General features: G+C 42.3%; 1 protein-coding gene across 1 annotated transcript; it reads left to right on the forward strand.

The window, feature by feature from the left end:
- Positions 1 to 2,685: 2,685 nt before the first annotated feature.
- LOC117460652 (guanylate cyclase soluble subunit beta-2-like) lies at positions 2,686 to 14,962 on the forward strand. The gene is given in 17 exon segments (XM_034102205.2): positions 2,686 to 2,752; positions 2,834 to 2,932; positions 3,990 to 4,150; positions 4,380 to 4,479; positions 4,742 to 4,887; positions 5,616 to 5,712; positions 5,919 to 6,022; positions 6,109 to 6,210; positions 6,784 to 6,877; positions 7,429 to 7,625; positions 8,064 to 8,187; positions 8,282 to 8,430; positions 9,000 to 9,065; positions 9,067 to 9,147; positions 11,354 to 11,508; positions 13,600 to 13,781; positions 14,787 to 14,962. Coding segments are annotated over 17 exon segments (2,085 nt in total). The 5' UTR covers positions 2,686 to 2,700.
- The last annotated feature ends 483 nt before the right edge of the window (positions 14,963 to 15,445 follow it).

The raw sequence follows: 15,445 nt of genomic DNA on the forward strand, positions 1-15,445 counted from the left end.
CTGCTGAACACTATTCTCCTGCTCCCCCAGCATTTACTCTGACACATCGGGTCAGTTCAGACATGTACAGTATAATGTTGTACAACTCGCAGTAAGAACATTTGTTTTATATTCTGAGCGCTCATGAACACCAAGGTCTACTGAAGATCCTCTGTAAAGGTCCTGAATGGAGGATTCACAGGGATCTACGAGCAGAAATACAATTCCGTTTTCATGACGGTGATTTTATCCATGTGTAATTCTTACATTTGTTTATTCAAAGTGACTTGAGCAGTTTGCTGGGATCAGTATCTTGCACAGGGACATGTTGACTCTGATTAGTAGTATTTTACTATTTATAATGTTATCTTAAACCTTAATATATGTATATAATTAGCTGACCTTTCCCTTGAGTCCACTGAGGAACCGTAGTTAATCTTCTGTCCTGAAGGGAGGGGGACAGGGCAGGATATTTTGTTGAGTGTTGCTGCTTCAGTGTGCAGGTCACAGAACGAGATGCATTGAGGGACCTGTAGTTTATGAGAACCATGCAGGATTTAACATTAACTTGTTGTATTTTTGCCAGCTCCCTCAGGCCACATGACACCCCTGCTCTGAACACTACAAATGATTGTGTCCTTATTGTCAACAAATCCCATGACAAAGACCAAAGCCGACAGAAAACTGAGCCTAATAACAATTGAGTGAACATCTAAAGCCGGAGTGGAGCTCACGGAGTCATGTCTCCTTACATAATGGCTATTGTTATATTACGTCGTTATGACAGTGTAAGATGCAGATTTTACCTTTTAGTCCGTCAATACAGAGTCTTAAGATTTGTACGCTCAATTAGCAAAAGTGCAAGGGCGCTTTCTGATATTGTTGATTGTAATACGGTACCTGACAAAACTTTTCATATGAATAAAGATTTCATGCAACTCATTGTATTAATTCTAAATAGATTTGTTTCAGAAGCAAGAGCTGTGTCCTCTAAAGGTTCACCAGTCTTCGCTTTGTTCCAAATCCTGTTTGTGATATTCACGGACAGGGTCTCAAGGGGCGGTTGTGGTGAGGGGGTCTGCAGCTTATTGGTTAAGGATTGCTTCGCTGTGGCCTTCAGAACTCATTGGGTTGGTTTGCAGAGTGTGAAGCTACTGGGATGAGGATCATCACCTCCTCTGAGGCCATGGTTCTCAGCAGGAAACCGATGGGCTGTCCACTAATCGGTCCAGCTTCATCCTACCCTATATTGTCATGAAGTATGGGTCATGACCGAAAAGAACCATATACGTGGATGCAAGCGGTCGATATGGGTTTTCTCCGGTGGGTGGCTGGCATGGTAAGGTAAGAAGTTCAGTCTTCAGGGAGGGACTCTGAGTAGAGCTCCTTTGCGTATAAAAAGCTAGTTGAGGTGATTTGGGCACAACCAGAAAACCACCTGGATGAGGATGGGCATGGAGGTGATGATGAATGAATCAAAAGATACTGTATGTTCGCTGCTGCCAAACTATTGATCCATGTCTTCACTACTCCTCTATGGTACATTATCCAAACCCCTAAAAAGACTCCATTACATCCAGAACCCTGCTCTCTCCCCCCCTCCCATATCTCCCCTGTACTGCAGAACATCCACTGTCCCTCGACAAATCCCTTTTAAAATCCTCCTCACTCACAAAGCCCTCCAAAACCAGGCTGCCTCCTACCTCATCCACCTGCTCCACCAACACACTCCTTCCCACACCCTCCTCTGACACCACCCTCCACACAGGATCAAGCACTGGACCTTGGGGGACAGAGCCTTTAACATAGCTGGGGGAGGGAGGGAAGAGGAGAGAGTGAGTAAGAAGTGTTCTACATTATTTGAAGCATTTTAGAGGAAGAACTCGACAGGACATCATCAAACACAACAGACATGGTGAGTGTGTTCTCATATCTTCACAGATGACCTGGTGGGTACACTAATGAAAACCTTTACTGCTCCATTTTGATATGGACAGTGCAAATATTAGGCTCCTTTTGTATGAGTAGGGTTATAAATATGAAAGGTAAGCAAATATTTTTGCAACTTTTTGCTGAGTGAATTTACCAGTAGCCATATCAGCAATATTAAAGCAACATTATGTAACAATGATCTATAAGAAGGCTTGCATACCTGACTCTTCTGAGCAAAATGCTAACTCAGATTATAACTATTTGAAGAGCTTGAAAGCTAGCGTAGATTCACTGTCTCTGAACTCTTCTGTTAGGTCCCTATGGGATTTGGTTAACCATTGCACATTACTTATAAAAGTAAATTAGGCGGAATATATAGCTCTCCAGGATAATGCTAGCTAACATAGTTATAAAAGCTACTGTCTGTTAGCAGTTACTACTCTTCCAGAGTTCATTGAAGGTGTACAGCTAATAGCCTCCTTTATGTTTCTCTCTCAAGTTGGCAAGGCTTAACAGGGTTGTTGTATTTCTTGAAGCATTTTCACTTGAGTGGCAATAACGTGTAGCAGTATTCTATCAGAATCTGCAAGAATTGGTCATTTACTGTATCTGGCAAAAATGACAAATCCATGAGAGAATGCTCAGGAGATTTGGGTTCTGGACCTGTTTATATGACCTTGTATGGGTCCAGATGAAGATGGTGTAACTTAAATTGATCATTTGTGACATGAATGGAACTGGTGAACAGATGAAGTGTGTTCTCTTCAGTACGGCTTCATCAACAGCTGCATGCAGTCTCTGGTGATGGAGAAGTTTGGTCAGGAGACCTGGGATAAACTGAGGTCAGGGCACTCACACACATTGTGACAATTGTGATGTCTATTTTACCTACCAGTTTAGATAAAGGTTACGGTCTTTCCATAGCTTCCCTACCAGGGGGTTCCGGATTCCTTCATGACGTACACGGTGTATGACGATGTCCTGACCGTCAGCCTGGTGCAGGAGGCCTCCTCACTGCTGGGTAAGAGTTCAAATCCCTCTGTACCCTTCTGCTGCTTTTTGAGATATCCTGTTGAGTGTAGCGGCAAATGTTTTTAACTAATTTGACAACAGAAATTAAAGAGCAGACTACGTAAAGACTGCTTTCAACAATTCTTTTAAATAATATATCTTTGCCACTTAAACCATTTAATGATGACTTGATTGACAGCTTTAAGCAGTTCCAGTTTTGTTATATCCATGGATGTACAGAGAACTATGACTAAATGAATTTGCTACTTTAAAATCTGAGGATATTATTTGATTTATAGACATTTCTTGCAATGGAAAACAGATCAATCATGTCATGAGGTGGTGTGTGAACATTCTGAACGATATCACTATTGTTTAATGTATTTCCCAGTTGTTACTCCAATAATATTTCACACTATAATGAAAATATAAGCATGTTGATGTGTGAGGTGTCTGTCTGTGTCAATGTTAACAGTTGATATGGCTGCATGCACCAACACTTTAACATATAGTGACATTGAAAAATGAGTGGCAGCTTTCTTAATAATACTGAAAAGTATTACTTGTTACACTCCATAGTAGTTATTGTGTAGAGAGCATGAGCACACCAGTGAAGTTGCAGGTCTTTTTTTATTGTAATCCTATGTAAAAGATTATATTAAGACATATTTTTATAATGTAATTTAATTAACTGAATTTATCGCCTAAATAAATATTTTCTAAGTAGAATAGTTGCACAACAACTGTTCTACATGACAGTTACATTACTTATTTATACATGTACAAATCTTATCTGGCAGTGACTTTGATAGATAATTAAACGTGAGTCTCCTGGGCACAGATGTGTCAAAGACAACAAGAGTTGTTTATTTGGGGCATGTCAACATCTACTCCCAGAGCTCTGTTATCTGGACTGTGCAGACTTTTGGGAATATGTTCTAATTGAATACCTGCTTGCTGTAGTAACATAAACATGTGCACTGGGAGACCTGAGTGCGACACGATAAGGGATTTTTGTTATGTATCCTCAAAGATGTGTAACCGCGGTCCGCTGTATGTGTTTTCAGATGTCTCCGCCGAAGTCTTGCTGAAGCTTTTTGGAGAACATTTCTTTGCTTTCTGTAAGAAAGCGGGCTATGACACCATGCTGAGGACACTGGGGGGAAATCTGACAGAGTTCATTGGGAATTTAGATTCTCTCCACAGTTACTTAGCGCTGTCCTATGAGGTAATGTGGCCAGCGACTCCTCATATGTACAAAGAAACAACCAGACTTTATTTAGTATAATTCTATTATGAGTTAATTGGAGAGAACTTCTCTTATGTCCAGCACAGTAGTTGAGGATCAGAGATGCATCTGTGCCAACCATCCATATCATATATAACAGGCATTGCTTGAACTGACCTCAGGACGACAGATTTTATCTTTCTGCTTGTTGTTGTTTTTGGTTTTAAAGAAAATGAATGCACCGTCTTTCCGAGTGGAGATGACGGACGATGGGAAGATGCTCCTTCACTACTACTCCGACAGGAAGGGCCTGTACCATATTGTCCCTGGTAACATCAACCACACTTCCTCAATACAACGCAGAGGGATATATTGCAAAGACAGAGAATAACAACGATAGATTACACCTTTTGAACAACAGCATCAGGGCAGTGTTCAATATTCTTTGGAACAAGTAATCCCATTAAGTAGACATCTAACAGCCCTCTCATGTTGTTCCTCCTTACAGGTTAACTTGCTTGTTCAATCAGAATGAATGCCATCTTAACCATCTCTCACTTCCCTACCTTCCCATTCATCACATCGCTGCAGGTATCATGGAGGCGGTTGCCAAAGACATCTTTGATAGCGAAGTGACCATGACCATTGTCAATCAATCAGAGGAAGATGAGCGGACGGGGAAGAAGGAGCATGTTGTGTTCCTGGTCAAACAGACGAATCACGTCAATCATAGAGGGGTGGGTGATAGTCCGTGGTCTTTCTCTTTAAGACCTTTACCCAGAACCCTAACCCTAAGGCACGTTAAGACAGCCAGGTGGTGTGTCAATGGCAGTTATTGGAAAAGAAGCACCTAGGGATGCCACACGTGGTACACATGAGCTGTGGGAAGATACAATCACGTACACGAAGTTTGGTGACTGTGCCACTTCCCCTTGGGAGTTATACTGTATGAGAGTCATACCGTTGTGCTACAATGAGTGTCAATGACAGCTACATGAAATAAGGATGGCTAGAGGCGCCACACTTGGTACAAAAGAGAGGAGGGAGGAAACCATCAGACAGTCAAGACTTCAACACCCACCCCTCGAGAGTTATATAAGGAACACACTTTTTTTTATCTGGTTATCTGGAAGGGTTTAGCACGGGAGGGGGGCTGAGACACAGGGCAACAGGTGAGGGCAATAAGACAGGAGGGAAAAACACAGGAAGTAAGACAGGTCAAGACACAAGGAGAGAATACATTTCAAAGTAAAACAGGAACTATAAACACAAAACTAAATCATGACACTACACCCCTGAACCTAACCTATGTGTATTTGATCCCTGGCCCTATGTGTATTTGATCTGGCCCTATTGTTGTATTCCTGGCCCTATGTGTATTTATTCCTGGCCCTATGTGTATTTGATTCCTGGCCCTATGTGTATTTGATTCCTGGCCCACCCTTTCTCTGTGGGATTTCCCCAGAAGGCGTTACCAGGAACAATGATGGAGCGCTGTGTGCCACTGGCTGGGGAACAGCACAGATTGGACCTGACCAGAGCTGTGGTTCCCTCAGACCAAGGTTTATTTACAAGTTTAAAAATAGAATCTTAATTGTCAAAACCTAGGCTTACTGCTCTTATCTGGCTTTCAGTTATACATGGTATTCATATATATCTTCTTAATGTGAACATAGGCTACAGTCTATGCTCTATTCACCATGTTCAGATAAAGGGGGGTATGTTGCATTGCAGTAATTCAACTGAGTGTGTTTGATGTACACCCCAGGAAGCCTCCTGAGCACCTTCAGTCCACGGTACCCCAACAAGCTGTGGGTGGACGAGAAAGCTTTCTGCAATACCTTTCCCTTCCATATCGTCTTCGATGAGAATGTAAGGATGTGTGTGTTTTTTTGTTAAATCAGATTCATCAGCACAATATTTGGTACCTTGCCTTTCTCTGTTTCTGCTCTGTTCAGCTGAAGGTAAGGCAGACGGGTGTGAACATCCAAAAGTTTCTCCCAGGTCTCCATGCCAGAGATCTAACATTGGACCAACACTTCACCATTATTCACCCACAGGTAAACATAGTCCCAGAGCCAAGAGTTTAGACATGTACAAACGATAGTGGCAGTACAATAGGTAAGAGACAGTGTGTATAGGGCAGCTCTGCATCTTAAAGGTCTCCTATATCACTCTTTTTCATCAATATATCATAGCTCTCAGATATATACAGAACATGTCTCTGATTGGCTGAAACACCAAACAGATCATTGCAGTATCCCTCTGTTTCAGCCCTGTTCCAACAGTGCTGATTCTGGGTCTTAAGCTTTTAATGCTAATGAGCTGCTGCTGGCCACGCCCTCTGAGAAGGTTAAAAAAACACAATGGTGCTCTAGGAGGAGACTCAGGTGATAAGGTGGGTTGGGGTGACCTTGGTTGGTGATTGGCTAATGGTTGCACAACCCAAACAGAATTGTGGACAACACCTGATCAGATGATAGTTTTTGCATAATAAGTGACCTTTAAAAGACTCACAGGATGTGTGGGACATTTCAGTCCCACTTTGCAGACTTTGTATCTAATGATTAAACGCAGTAGAATAGATAGAACAGTGTGTGATGTGTCGTTCAGCACCTGTCTCTGTTCTCCAGGTGACCTTTACCATCGAGAGCATCAGGAAGTTCGTCAACAGTCAGTTTGTCTTGAAGAGCAACAAAGACAAGCACAGCAGTCTGAAACTGAGAGGTGGGTTCTAATAAATAATAACAATAACATGGCTATTATTTGTATTATTTAAGACAACAGAAACAACGGTAACCTTACTTTTTTTTTTTAGTCGAAGTAATAATAATACATTAGATTTATATAGGCGCTTTTCTAAGTACTCAAGTCGCTTTACAGCAAGTAATCGGTCCTATTTTAGAGATGTAAAAGTAAGCTGATTACAGTTAATTTTTTTCTTGTCCAACTACAAATGAAAATAAATGTTAGTTGAGTTGGATTATTTTTGTGGACTGGAAAGGACTATTTTTTTGATCTTGCCAGGATTTTGAGTTGTGTGTAGGGTGCACATTGTATGTGTGTTGTAACTTTGTGAGGTTTGCTTTTTAAACGTGATTCACCATGTCTGATATCTCGATGTGAGGAGGAAGTAATGTCAGGAGAGAGAATCAAAACATCAACCTCAGACATTCAAACTGAACCCTGGTGAGGCTCAGCGCTGTGTGGCAGAGGTAGCTCAATGTCCCACAGGGAGCATCTCTCCACAGGCTAACATGAGCTCCTCTGGTCTGCAGGTCAGATGTTGTGGATGGAGTCTCTCGGCTGCATGTTGTACATGTGCTCTCCGAAGCTGCGCAGCCTCCAGGAGCTCCAGGACGTGGGCCTCCACCTGGCTGACCTGGCCCAGCACGACGTCACCAGAGACCTGGTTCTCCTCAACCAGCAGCGCCTGGCTGAGATGGAGCTCACCAACCAGCTGGAGAGGAAGAAAGTACGAACGCAGTCTAAAGTCTAAAATAAAGTCTGGCTTAATGGTAGATTAGAAGTCCTTTCCCTCCCCAAAACACTTCATATGTTATCTGTTAAAACATACAAATATAAACATCTGTTTATATAACCTTTTCATTCATACCTCCCATTATTACAGTATGTCACTCTACTGTACAGTGTTTCATTTTATATTCAGTTCACATGATGTTATATTCTATGTATTCCTGTATTCTATCATTGGAAAAAAATTCTTGCACTATTCTATTTCTTTTTTTTTTTTCTGTATTTTGCATATTACTGTAGGTTGTGTATATGAAACTTGAACCTATGGATTTGTCGTAACAAAATATACTCTGAATGTTTTACAGTCCAAATCTGTACATGTTATGCTTTTCACAGGAACATACATATGATGTTTTGCTTGTGTTTTTGTCTCTAGGAGGAACTGAGAGTGCTGTCGCGCCACCTGGAGGTAGAGAAGGAGAAGACAGAGACTCTGCTGTACGCCATGCTGCCGCGACACATAGCCAATCAGCTGAAAGACGGGAAGAGCATAGAAGCGGGTCAGTCCCTCAGTCTCAGTATAATCCTGCCTTTACAAGTTTAATCATATAGCCCAATATCACACACCTATCTCAAAGGGTCTTCTCTGTCCAGGGGAGTTTGAGGTGTGCACCATTCTGTTCAGCGATGTGGTGACCTTCACTGACATCTGTGCCGCCTGCGAGCCAATCCACATCGTCCACATGCTCAACTCCATGTACTCCAAGTTCGACCGGCTCACCAGCATACACAACATCTACAAGGTACAGTTTTTATTCTAGTTCCACATTCCTAAAGGGCTGTCACACACTGAGAAGCACACCTGCTGTATTAAGCCATCCATTAAGGACCCTTACCTTGGGGTAATGGAAGGTTTCTGACACCCAGAAAGCTCATTTCCGATAGCTTCAGCGCAAACATCTATCTTTATATGAAACCTAACAATGATTTACCTTTTATGCAGTTAGACTTGGAGTTAGATGCCATATATTTACAATGAATCTCGCTTTTTAATCAGATTTCTTTTTAAATCCTTCCATACGTTTTTTTTTATTATTGTAGCTTAGTTATCAAAGCCAAATATTTGAATAAGATGTGTTATTAGTTTGCTTTGAAAGTAGAATGACTGTATCCGGAGGTAGACTTATTCAATTCGTTGTAATTAGAAAATATAATGAGCAACATAGGATAAACGTTTTGGTGAACATGTTTCAGTTCTTTGCTCTTCTCATATATACATGTAAAGAGCTAAAGAGTTCTTTCAAAGACTCCGCAGCAAGTGTTAATTTATTTTCACACAGCTCAAATCAAATATTGGGGTTCCTGTTTTCAGGTGGAGACAATTGGTGATGCATACATGGTGGTGGGGGGCGTCCCGGTTCCCATGGTAACCCATGCTTCACAGAGTGGCCAACTTTGCCCTGGGCATGAGGATAGCTGCCAGAGAGGTCACTAACCCTGTAACGGGCACACCCATTCAGGTAGGGCTGTGCTGTATTTCCATTATTCTCCTTTGTTAGTTAGCCTCAAATGCTAAATACATGTCAGTCTAATATTACCCAGATAAACCTATTGTTAATACCTAGCGATTACCTGGTTAATATTTTGGCAATTAAACATGGTATTCATTTATTTGTACCTCTTTGTTTTAAACCGTTACAAGCATTATAACCATCTTATATCCTAACTGTGTAATAAAATGTCTACAGCAGCAGGATCTGTTCCTGTCAAAAGATTAAAGGGAATGAATGGAGTGAATGTTCAGTCTCCATTGTCTTTGTATGAATGTGGTATAATTGTTGTACCTGCAGTCACAGTGTATCCCACAGATCTGAAATATACTTGGGGGGGGTGGTGGTAGCGGGGGGGGGGGGGGGGGGGTTGAGGTGACGTGCAACAACATTAACATGAACCTTTCTGTTGGTGGCTTGTTAGCAGACCCCTCATGCGATGGCAGAGCGAACAGGTACAGGCAGGGCCCATAGTGACAGCCCTATAGTTTAAATCTACTACCCACAAATAAACATGGACATGGGTTACTATTTAAACAAATGGTAAATGTATTTAGGAACCTATCAATGTGATTGTAAGTGGGGGTGGACCTCTAATCCTCTAGGGGGGTCCGGGGGCATGCTCCGCCGGTAAGATTTTAATTTTGGAGTTAAATGCATCAATCTGGTGCACTTTGAGGGAAAAATAAAGAGACTAGATCTATGGAAACACCTCTATGAAACAGAACTGTATACATTTCAATAATCATAAAATCATGGCCATAACCAATAACATACCATTTCCAATATGAAAAAACACTGAAACTTGTTTATTTATTTATTTTTGGTTCATTTATAGTTGTGAGTGTGTCTGTGCTCCTGAATCAGCATCTCCTGTCTCCCTCCTCTGCTCCTCTTTGAGGCAGCAGCAAAGACTAGTTTTAGCTCTCAACAAGTTTTAAAAGTGTATCTTACCTTTTTTCACCTAGTTAACTTTTTTATTTATTTATTCATGCATATTTTACTAATCACTACCCCCTCAAATAGAAATATGTGTTTACATAAATGGTGACCAAACCGTTTGAGACCCACTGAGAACTTAGACTAAGTTAACTATCTAAACACTCAAGAGTCCTTTACCTCACCTGAGCTGAGCTTATCCCGAGCTTGAATGACACACAGAGACCAATCAAGGGCTTTGATTTATGACCTGTATGACAGTGGCCATGTCGGCAGGCCACATCATGTGGACAGCCAGTCGCCCTGTGTGAGGCAGGCCACTTAACGTACAGGAGGCGTAGAGCGAGGGATCATTGTCCACAAGACAAAAAAAACAAACAAAAAAAACTAAATGGGTCGCGAAATATACTTGGGCAGCCGTTAATATACCTGGGCGGCCCGCCCAAGTATAGTCTGTGTGTGGGAAACCCTGACGTGTACTATGCAAATCACTACAGTCATGCTGATTCAGTCCATTAGATAAAGCCTAGACGCAGTGTCGACACACGGAGGTATTCTGTTCTCCCATAAATACATGAATCATGATGTTCTACTACAGGATGTCACACTTGGGTTTGTGTAGCACCCCCACCCTCATCCATCTTCACTGGCTGCCGGGCATGTCCCGGATTCAGTACAAAACACTCCTCCTCACTTACAAGTCTCTCCATGCCCTCGCCCCCCAGTTCTTATCGGACCTCCTCCATCCCTACACCCCTCCTCGGGGGTCTGCGGTCCTCAGACACGGCCTGCTCTCTATTCCCCGCTCTCGCCTCCGAACTGACAGGGCGTTCAGTGTTGCGGCCCCCACCCTCTGGAATGCACTTCCTGCAGAGATCCGCAATGCTGCTTCCCTGGACATCTTCAAGTCATCATTAAAAACTCTCCTGTTCACCCTGGCCTTTGACCCCTAACCCACCACAGTCCCCTGCTTCCACTCCTACTGCTATTTATTAAATGGTTTTACCTTATTGTTTGCCCCTTTTGTTTGTTCACCATGTAAAGTGGCCTTGGGTCCCTTGGCGCTATACAAATTGTATCTATTATTATATGTGCTTACGTGTGTGTGTGTGGTGTGTGTGTGTGTGTGTGTGTGTGTGTGTGTGTGTGTGTGTGTGTGTGTGTGTGTGTGTGTGTGTGTGTGTGTGTGTGTGTGTGTGTGTGTGTGTGTGTGTGTGTGTGTGTGTGTGTGTGTCAGATCCGTGTGGGTCTGCACACTGGTCCAGTGTTAGCGGGGGTGGTGGGGGAGAAGATGCCCCGCTACTGCCTGTTTGGAGACACAGTGAACACGGCCTCCAGGATGGAGAGCCACGGCCTCCCTGACCACATCCACCTCAGCACGTCCACGTACAGGTGGCTGTTCTTTCTCTAATCATTCGTGTAGGATGCACTGATGAGACTTGCTACTTAAAGGAATGGTCCACTCATTAGATAATTAATCAAAACTTCAGTATTTAGTGAAACGTTATGTTTAAACCATACCCTGAAGAAATCAGCGATATTCCCCGGTAAATAATGATTTTATAGCTCTTTTTTATCAAGACCTGTATACTCCGTCTGGCCGCCGCCATGTTTGCCATTTTCAGTAGTCACGTGATGGTCGTGACGTCATCCATGCGTTCACTTTGTCAACACACGGAAACATGGTGGAGTATTTCAGTTGGGACTCGTCAGCAGAGGAACAAGTTTTGACCAATGTGAAGAGATTGGATGGGGGAATTCAGCCATACATATCAGTATGACAATACGACACCCTCTGTCCTTAGACCCTCACATCGTACAAGGAAAAACTTCCAGAGAAAACCCCCAGTTTAAAGGGAACATGGGAGAAACCTCAGGGAGAGCAACAGAGGAGGGATCCCTCTCCCAGGACGGACAGACGTGCAATAGATGCCGTGTGTAAATTGAAAAGATAATACATTTGCAACATAGGTAGTCCAGATGTTTGGAAATGCATGTGTGTATAATGGGAAGATGATATAAGATACTATATGTATGCATGTAGTACCACCCTTGCTAGCGATTCCCTCTCTAGTTTAGCATACTCAGCTTCGTTGTCCCTGGCCATAGAATCACGATTTTATGGGGCCGGAAAAACTGGGGGGAAATACACACTAGTCGGTACTACGCTAGGCCACCAAAAACTGTCCTGGCCTGGACGCTAAAGGACGTTAAAACGGGGCTAGCCGCTGCAATGGAAATGCGCTATACCTTATTCTTACTCCGAGCACTACTTCTGCTCCTCCGTCGCTTCACACTTGCAGAGGGCGATTTCTCTACTGGCCGAACTGGTGTCCTGGTCGGTGATGACACCAGAAAGACCGATGGTACTGCATCTCAATTGAGTAATGGTTGTTCTTTAAATCCCATGTTATGTTTGATCATACTCTCAGAGTAGTCGTCCGGAAATGTGAAATGTTCGCTGCATACATGAGCCTGTGAATCTCTCGGTTCGGGCCGGCCACATTTCGCTAGCCACTGCCTCCGAATGTACTTCTTATGCTTACCTTTTGGCAACAGATGGAACCGAGCATTCCGTGGATTGTTCCTATCAGAATTGTGGCAATATTTCGCGATACAGTGAGGCATATTTGAAGAGAGAAAGTACAGTAAATAACATGGAGATCAACGTGTCTTCGAAAACCAAACGCATGGATTACGTCACGTCCGGGAAATGGCGGCGCCCACAGTGTTGATGTTATTTCGGTATATAATCAGTTTAAAATCACTGATAATGTCATCGGATTAAAAAAAAAAAGAGAGAGACTGGCAGAGACTGGTCTGTTTTATCGGATGATAATTTTTTTAAAATGAGTGTCATGAGCATACCATTCCTTTAAGCTTACTGCCACGATACCTGTTAGTGTTATCTTTATAGCCCTATCACATCGCCGCAGAAAGGTGAAACGTTCATGGAACATTATTAATGATAACCGTGCTTTGTGACGATGCAGGAGGCTCTGTAATACACTCGCAAACCTTCTTCGCCTGGACAGTTTTAATACACAGAAGCAATGTAAACAAAATAAAGAAACACGTTCATATTTAACAAGGTCACAATTAGCACCCGGTGCAGAGAATGGGTGTGTGGAGGCAGGTGTGACAGAGGGGGACTTCTCTTGGTTCATCCACAGATGTTCCTAAACCAAAGGTTGTTCCCACTGACACTGCATGTTTTCTGCACATCCCCCGCTGTAATGGCCGCTCTTTCTTCACAGCAGATGTTCTCCTACTAAGCAGTGTGCTCCTATATGTTTTTAACTCATTCTTGGTTTCCTATTGTTTGAACAATGAGCAGAACACCCATCCTGCATTGGGTTGTGGAGGTAGAGGATGCTCCAAAACTGTGTTCAGGGAAAAGACGGATGATTCCAGGGAAAATATGTTTCTGTGAAAGTGGTCAGAAGTACAGAGGCAGTAAAGTATTTCATGTACCCTCTGCAGTATACTGAAGGATGCTGGGTTCAACATCCAAGAACGCGGACACATTGAAGTGAAGGGGAAAGGCCTGATGACCACTTACTTCCTGTTGGGGAATCCGTTGGTGTCAGAAGAATGCATCATGGGTAGAGAGGTCGGAGGGACCTGTCTTTATGGAGAGGACCTTCAGCTCCACAGAAGTACAGGTGAGGAACTAAATGTAGAAAGTAATGAAAAGGTTGGGCAGTGTACTTGTGAAGTCACCAGGGTTGTACGGTGGAACTGGAAAAGTACACATAAAACAAATCTTTACATATATAATAATAATAATGATACACTGACTTACAGTTGTGACATAACATAAGAGTATTTGAATGACCATTATTTACCCCCATCATAGTGTTTTACAAGTACAACGACTACTGACTGTATATAAAGTACTGTAAATAACAAGTATCATAGCAATAATAATAAAAATAGACTAATATATGATACCTGCATCAGTTTGTCTTTGTATATCTCATCAGTCCCTATCAAATAAACCATAAATAGTATAAATATAAGATTTTAAGCTTCAGACTCAGCGCCCTCTAGTGGTGAGCTGAACACACAGCAGCTCTATACACTGGACTGGAACATCTGTGTAAGGAATATTTACTGAAGTAAAACAAAAAAATACTCAGTTAAAGTAATGCATTTAAAATGGTTCCTAAGTAAAAGTATAAAAGTATGAGCACAACAAAATACGTAAGTGCTAAAAGTAAAAGTATGCGTTATGCAAGAGGAGCATTTTAAGCACCAAATACATTATTTTATTAAATGTATAAAAATGATTGGTGCATTAAAGTGCATCTCTTCAAAGTTGCACTTTTTAATGTGGATTTATTTGAATTACTTTAAACATTACTAGGTAGATTAACCTATACGAATATATATTAATGTGCGTTGATTTATATTTTGTATTGTAAGTAACTAAATGTGTAAAATAAATGTAGCGGAGTAAAGAGTTGTAAAGTAGCTTAATGTGAAAATACTCAAGTTATAAAAGACTTTGTTGATAGGAACAATGAATGAACATTTTTGGCTCTATATGGCCCGATGGTGAATGAAACTATATCATGGATGTCTGACATGGAGTAGTGAGATGAGAGAACTCCAAGTATGAGTTTATTAAATCGTGAAACTTAAAAAACAAATAATTTTGTATTCAGAGTCGGTCAAAGAGCCTGACGTGAGAAGTGACACTGTGGGAAGAGACAACCCCCCGGACCCCAGCCGAGAATCCACCCCTCCCTTTGCCTGGGACATCAGCCCTCCATATGAGACCAACGAGAGCTGCAACACATCTGCAGGAAGTCACAACAGCAGACTCTGTGTCCTATTCTGACGGAGGACCCCTGAACCTCTCACAGAAACTGTTTACTTTTAGAGGTGGGTGACATCAACACAGCTGCAACCCCCCCTGACACCATGTTACACCCTAAGTAGCTTAGTGTACACACAGAGACAGAGGCTGCAAGGGGCACCTGCTCACACACACACACACACACACACACACACACACACACACACACACACACACACACACACACACACACACACACACACACACACACACACACACACACACACACACACACACACACACACACACACACACACACACACACACACACACACACACACACACACACACACACACACACACACACACACACACACACACTGTTGATCATCAGGAGCAACTTAACCGAGTCATTTAGAACACATCTTCGTGTTGACTTCAGGGGCTGGGATCAAGCTTGTTACCCACAATTATCTTCAGTTATGGACTCAAACCGAGCTAAGTTTGATAATCAATAATAAACAA

Source organism: Pseudochaenichthys georgianus, chromosome 2, assembly GCF_902827115.2.
Source record: "Pseudochaenichthys georgianus chromosome 2, fPseGeo1.2, whole genome shotgun sequence".
Taxonomy (NCBI): domain Eukaryota; kingdom Metazoa; phylum Chordata; class Actinopteri; order Perciformes; family Channichthyidae; genus Pseudochaenichthys; species Pseudochaenichthys georgianus.